The 7,058-nt window shown below is 35.8% G+C and overlaps 1 protein-coding gene across 1 annotated transcript; it reads left to right on the forward strand.

Moving 5' to 3' along the window:
* Positions 1-922: 922 nt before the first annotated feature.
* Positions 923-1,878, forward strand: BDW74DRAFT_190203 (carbon-nitrogen hydrolase family protein; the record flags this gene model as incomplete). Its single annotated transcript, XM_073732130.1, has 2 exons — positions 923-977; positions 1,034-1,878. 2 exons carry the CDS (start codon positions 923-925, stop codon positions 1,876-1,878), a joined length of 900 nt encoding a protein of 299 aa, XP_073585460.1.
* Positions 1,879-7,058: the final 5,180 nt, after the last annotated feature.

Below are 7,058 nucleotides of genomic sequence, written 5' to 3' on the forward strand. Positions count from 1 at the left end.
GTACCTTTGGCACGCCGTTAGGTGGTCTTGTTTTGGCGAATATACAACTCTCTGTCTTTGGGTCACACTTTGTTCCGGCTATGACCGACTTAGATTACAGGCGGATAATGCAAGTAATGAGTGTTTCAGCGGCCGATACACATCGGCCAGTGTCGTAATGAGGAACGCTTTCTCTAGGGCTCCAATGCATGAAGACTCCCAATGGGTAATGTAGATTTGCTCCTTTTCTGCACAATCAAAGTGCATGAGTATCTCCGTGCCGGGTGACGGCAGGGGTGGGGTCCTTTGCACGGGTGAATTGCTCCTACAATAGACTGCGCTCAGGATCTGCGCATCATCATCGTCGTTCATGAGTGGGGTGTCAGCGCCCAATTCATCGGTATCAATCTGCGTGGGTTCGCTCTCAGACCCTTGACTTGGACTCGCACTTCCCGGAGAGCAGGACGGCTGCACCTCCTTACCAGGCAACGCAGTACGAAACTCAAACTTGGGTTTGCGAGCCTCGCACACTCTGTCAGATTTGAGACACGGTCCACAGGATGGCTTCTGTTCATCACTCTAAATGGCGTCAGTTAGGCCACGGGAAACCAGTCTTGGTGGGCCAACCTTGACTCGGCGCCTACGGCAGGTTAAGCACCCCGCACGCGATCGGGTGATATTCGTCCTCTTCGGTCTTTTCCGAGCTGGTTTGTACATTGTTGGTTGTCATATTGACTGTCGTTGGGAGTGACGAGAGGGAAGAGAAAAGAGGGCGACAGCGCCCGCTGGCCGTTGGAGTTCGCACCCGCGCACCGAATCGGGAAAAGGATCCACTCTGCCAGCTCCAGTACCAGACTTCAGCTCTGGTCGCCACCGTAGGGCTATGGGGTATATATTGTGGATGGCATGGATTCATTCTTACGAGAAATGACAAGCAACCACAATGACGTCTGTTCTCCAAAACAGCCTTCGCGTGGCCTGCATTCAAATTCAAAGTGGTATTGTGATCACCAACCCCTCTGCAGAGACCGCATGCACTAAGCTAGTTCTTCAGTGCCAGACAAGTTAGAAAACATACGGCAAGCTCACGAAAAGGTCCTCGAAGCAGCTTCTACAGGAGCCCAGCTCGTCGTCCTGCCTGAATGTTTCAACTCGCCTTACTCCACAGCAGCGTTTCCGCTCTACGCCGAGCCCTTGCCAGCCATATATAATGCAGAAAATGCTTCAGACTCACCTACCTTCCAAGCCCTATCCCAAATGGCCAAGGATGCAAAGGTGTACCTCGTAGGGGGCACGCTCCCCGAGCGAGATCCGGCAAACGGGAAAATCTACAACACCTGCCCTGTATATTCTCCAAAGGGCGCACTCCTAGCCTTCCACCGCAAAATGCACCTGTTTGACGTCTCCGTTCCTGGTAGAATGGAGTTCCGCGAGTCAGATACGCTTTCAGCAGGCGATAAAATCACCATCGTCGACCTGACGGGGCATGGAAAAATCGGAATCGGTATCTGCTACGACATGCGATTCCCTGAACTAGCCGCCATTGCGTCTCGCCGTGGGGCCTTTGCCTTGGTATACCCGTCTGCCTTCAATACCACAACTGGCCCTTTACACTGGGAGTTACTTGGGAGGAGTCGCGCGGTCGATAATCAGGTGTATACGGTGTTGTGTTCGCAGTCCCGTCCAGTGGGCTCGGGTTATCCGGCATGGGGATTTAGTATGATTACGGACCCAATGGGGAGGATTGTTACGCAGGCACAGGAATCTGATGAGATAGTGTATGCGGATTTGGATGGAGGCGAGATTGTTCGCGCCCGTGCTGCAATCCCTGTTTCTGCGCAGCGACGGTTTGATGTCTATCCGGATGTTAGTCGGGTTGGTTCTGGGGTGTCTGAGTAGTAATGCATGCTGTAGCGTTCTCATGGTATGTGGATTTGAGTGCTAAAAGATACATAGGTCCGCGTACGACTGGGTGCCCGTTAGTTGGAATATAAGACAAGCTTACCTGGCTCTTATACGTTCTGCCACACGAACTAGCCAGCAGAGACCCGGGTGTAAAGACACATGCATTCTAGATGTCTTCGTAATACCCTTGAAGGCTAAATACATAGCATATGGATCAGCTGTGGTGAATAATTGTCATAAGTGTCCGTGGCCGTTGAGCACGATGCTACGGTGTCTGACTCCAAACTACTGGGACCGACGTACGCGGAGACTGCGTGCCGTAAATTCAGACAGCTACGGACTAACGAAGCAAACTACTATTTGATTATACCGCATTACTTGAGGGATGAAGCCTTGCTGGCCGAAATGCAAGAACCGAGCGCGGGCCGCCACCACCTACTTGTTATGCACGCGACTGAGTGGCATCGTGATTTACTACAATTACTCCTGCCTACCCGGGTAAGGCGGTGCAGAAGTTTTTCTAATATGCGTTTGAAGCAGTGTCATTTCTTGGTGATGCATCTTTTGTCGGGGACATCATAGCCGGGAGCTGATATAACAGGCCCATTGAATACCGTACTAGCTAGGAATACTGATCGAATACTAGGGATTATTTTGAAGGTAAAGAGCGTGATGAATTCTTCTAGTTCTAAGAATGCTTTGGAGTTTTTATAGGTAAAAGCAGAGGTACTGTAAATAATATTTATAGCTAAATTTATTTATTATTTAGAGGTTTAGATACATCCAAACCTGTTTAGCTTATAACTTTGGTAGTTAGAGGCCTTAAATTACTAAGAATTCTCTGCCTTAGGTAATACACCCCCTTAAGGCCTATTAACTACTGTTTCAGGAAGAGATGATGCTAGAAATATTTATTATTTTAAGCATCTTAATAAATTCCTGGTGTGATTACTTTATAAGAGGCTTTATAAGGCTATTAGTAATTATTTAGTTTATAGGGGTTTATTTAATATTCAGGTTTTCTTATTAAACCTCCTGGCGTAGCCATGAGTTATGAATATTAACATGGCGTAGTTTAAAATATAGTTAAACATCTTTATTTATAAGTAGATTAATTATTTGCTTGTTATTATATTAAATAAAAAAATAGTATTAAGGATTAAATTATAAAATCCTAAATACTTAGCATTACCAGCATATTACTTTAAAGGCCTTGGTAAGTGCTAAGAGTTTTACTTTAGTAGTTAAAGTTATAATAAAGTATTACTTTATTACTTTTTATTTAATTAGCCTGTTATAAAGCTTGCAGATGTATCCAGCGCTAAAAAAATAATCTAAATAATTTATAAAGGCTATATTTAAATAGGCCTTATAAATCTTAATAAGAATTTTATTAATATTTAAAGCATGCAAGCCGGAGTACTTAATAGCAAGAAAACAGGTATTATAAAGATAGGTAATAAGATAATTTACTGCATGTTAATAATAATCCGCTGGATTAATAAGGTGTTTTAAAAGGCGGCTAACTATATATAAGATATTTAGGCAAGTAAGAGTACTTGTATAACTAATAAATCCTATTTTTAAGTATATTTTATGAATTTATTTTAGTATTACTTTATTTATATTTAAATAAAGCTTGCTGGTAAAGAGTAAAGGGGTTCCAGGAGGTTAAATAGTTATATTTATATAAAAATAGCTTATAATAACTTTAATATAAAAGTCTTAACATAGCTAGACCTTTTATTACTGTTTATCCTAAATAATTTTAACTTTAAGAAACCATTATGCTTTTTTAAGGTATTATAATTTATATTTAGCAGCTAGTTCTTTCTTAAAATACTGCAGCTATAGCTTATGCCTGCTTACTTATGCCTGCTTAATAAAAAATTTATAATAATATTATCATTTACATACACTAGTAGTATTATAAATTTGCTAATAAAAATATTCTTTTTTAAGGACTATATTAAAGCTGTGTTTATAAAAAGTTATAGCTAAATTAAGCTATTAAAAATATAAAAACTTCTTAAGGCTATAAAGGGCCTTGCGAGCCTTTAAAAGCTTCCCTTTTTATTTATATTTATTTAATAAGTGTAGAAATACTAGACTCTGGAGTTCTATATTTAGGAATATATTAACTATATCTTTTTAATTAGTATTAAGGTTAAAGGCTGTAATAAAAATAGCAAGGATTTAAAAGGCACGCGCGGAAGCTATAACAGCTTAGTTTTTTTATTAAAAACTAGTTTAAGGTCTCCGTGTATATAAATTTAAGCCTTTGCTTTAAGAAAGCAGCTATTTATATTAAATTTATAAGTAAGTACTTATAATAAAGGGATTACCTTATTAATCCTAGCCTCTTATTCCTTCACTACTTCCCATGCCTTTATCTTTGCAAGGGTTAATAATTTAAGGTCTGTAGCTTTATAAAATTCTATATATAGCAAATAATCTTTAATATCCTTTTAGCACTTGGGGAGAGGTAATAAATTATCTTAATAAAAATATTTTCTTACTAGGTTTTAGTAAAGCATAGTAAATGTATACTAGATATAATTAAGCAGTTTTAATATAGGGGTAATTACTTTAATTATATACACTTTATAATTATTTATATTATAATACTTTATATTATAGCGCTTGGGTTACTATCTATAAGTTAAATTTTAAAGCTACCTAAGTTACTAGGAGCTATTTCCACCCCCTAAGTATGTAAAGTATTAAGATTTAGCAAGGCATGCTTACTCTACTTCTTATAATAACTAGGCACCCACCAGATCCAGTAGTGGCTTCCTAGAGGTTTTAGGTTATAAAATTTATTATTAAGGCTGTGGTAGCTCTTTAGGAAATGCTCCAGGCGTTAAAGTTTATACAAAACTTTTATAGTATTAAGGTCTTAGAGTTACCTTAGGTATTAGTAAAGGTAGTAAGCTATCTAACCTATTAAAGCGCCTGAGCCTTATAACTAAAATATTAAAAGTAATCTTATCCCTTTCTTAATATTTTTTATAAATAACTTTATTTTTTTTAATTTTAATAACCTGTGGTTTATTTATATCTAAAGTAGGTTTATTCTCTTCCTCTTTATTATATAATTTTATAAGATTTAAATTTAAGTTAGTATCTTTAACCATGTAATTATAGTTATAATAAGAAATGTCAAGGACCTTAGTTAAAGGTTTAGGCATGTTAATTATAATATTAATTTATAAAAATAGATTCTTTAGATTATATATTCTTATTTTATTAAAAACTATATTTTTAATGCTTTAACACACTAATTTTCAGGGAACCAGATCCACCAGATATTCAAGGCCTTGTAGCTAATAAGGTAACTAAGAAAGGCCCTTGGCTCCAGCTTATAAAGGCTACTATCCTAACCTCTTTACGCCCACGTGTAACATCCTAGCATTTAAATATTAAAAATATAAGGCAGCTTACTAGTAAGTTTCTCCTATAAAGTTTTCTAGTTAAGCTTTTTTACTAAAATTTAATTACTTATGTAAGCTGCAGGTTTAAAGATCCATGGCCATATTAATAACAAAAACTTTATATATAGTATAATTATTCAAGCCCTTTAAATAAGTATTCTTCCTAATTATTTAGCCATATTATTTTAAGATAGGGTATATAAAGCTAACTTGTTCTATAATATCCCTTTAAAGCTAGTAAATTTAGGAATCTCTCTCTTAAAGCTGGGCTTATTATTATTAAAAAGAACTTTTAGTGTATAGCTAAACTATAAGTAAATAAGTTTAGTAAATTACTTAATAGCTTTATGGCAGGAGGATTTTAGCTAGTAAGTATAAATTTAATAAAACTTACTAAATTTATTATAAAAATAAGTTATTCACTTATCTTTATTTATTGCTGTTTTTATAAAGATTAGATCTAGGTATATATAGTTAAATATAGCTTTAACTAGCTCACGGGGCCTTTAAGAGATTTATTAAGATGCCTAGTTAATTTAATATATCTTATAGTGTTAAGGCATTTAAGTATTTATTATTTTAACTCCCTAAGTTACCGCTAAAAGGTGTTAAAGCGCCTTGTTACTAATATAACCCAGGTATTAGTAAAAAATATTAAAATCCCCTGTAATTTTTAGTTCCTAAGTCAAGGTTTTACCTTTTAGGTAACTTAACAAGTATACCTTTTCTTAAGATTCTGCATATTCTTTGGAGTTAACTATTTAAAGGCCGGATAAATAATCTTTAAGGTAAAATACTTCCTTTTTATTCTTTGTAATTAGGGTATTAAAATCCTAGTGGTATCCTAATTTCTTAAGTTATCTTGTTAACAGGATATTTATATCAAAACCAGGCGTGTATATAATATTCCCTAAGATTAATATTATTAATTTACCTTTTAAAGTCTTTAAATAAAGTATTATAAATTTGAAGCCTTAAATAATGTAGTTTAAATTACCTACACGGTTGTTGCCTCCGCGTTAAAGGTTAAGTATGGTAAAGCATTTAATATTATTACAGATGTGGATAAAAGCGCCTGTATTGAATATAAAGGCTTTAAAAAATACCAGGGATTATATATTATAAGTACTAAAAATAAGTACGCTAATATAATATATTATAAATTATATATAATATTCTTCTTTTTAATAATTACTTAATTAATTAATAAAGGTTTTTAAGGCTTTATATTCCTTTTTTTCTTTTTTTTATTACCTTGTTATTATTTGCCTTAATCTCTTGGAGTTTCCTTTTATATTTATTAGTTCTTTTAAGCGCTTTACTAACCTTCTTATAAGAGTTTGTGCTAGGGTCACGTGACTTTATAAGACTTTACCAAAAGACCACATAAACCGCAAGTTACCTTGCGGTTTCCCTAGAACCCATTAAGTAGCGCAACCGGGGCCTTGTAAGCCTCAGGCATCACATGCCTACCAGGCCTTACACTTCTTCTCTGCAGACTTGTTAAATCTGTACCAGTCAGGTTTATAAGAAACCATAAAATAGTAGCAGTGTTTTACTCCTTATAAGCAGCCACACGGGCATGTAACTTTCTCTGTGGGTGGCCTTATTTTAGAGTATTTGTTAGATTCTTCACCAAGCATAGCAAAGGCTACATGGCCTATGATGAATTTCATAAAGCTATTAGTTATTAAAAGATATTAATAGTATTTAAAGACAAGTTTTAGGTAATTTATTATA

This window comes from Aspergillus multicolor, assembly GCF_047715735.1.
Source record: "Aspergillus multicolor strain CBS 133.54 unplaced genomic scaffold BDW74scaffold_8, whole genome shotgun sequence".
Classification (NCBI taxonomy): domain Eukaryota; kingdom Fungi; phylum Ascomycota; class Eurotiomycetes; order Eurotiales; family Aspergillaceae; genus Aspergillus; species Aspergillus multicolor.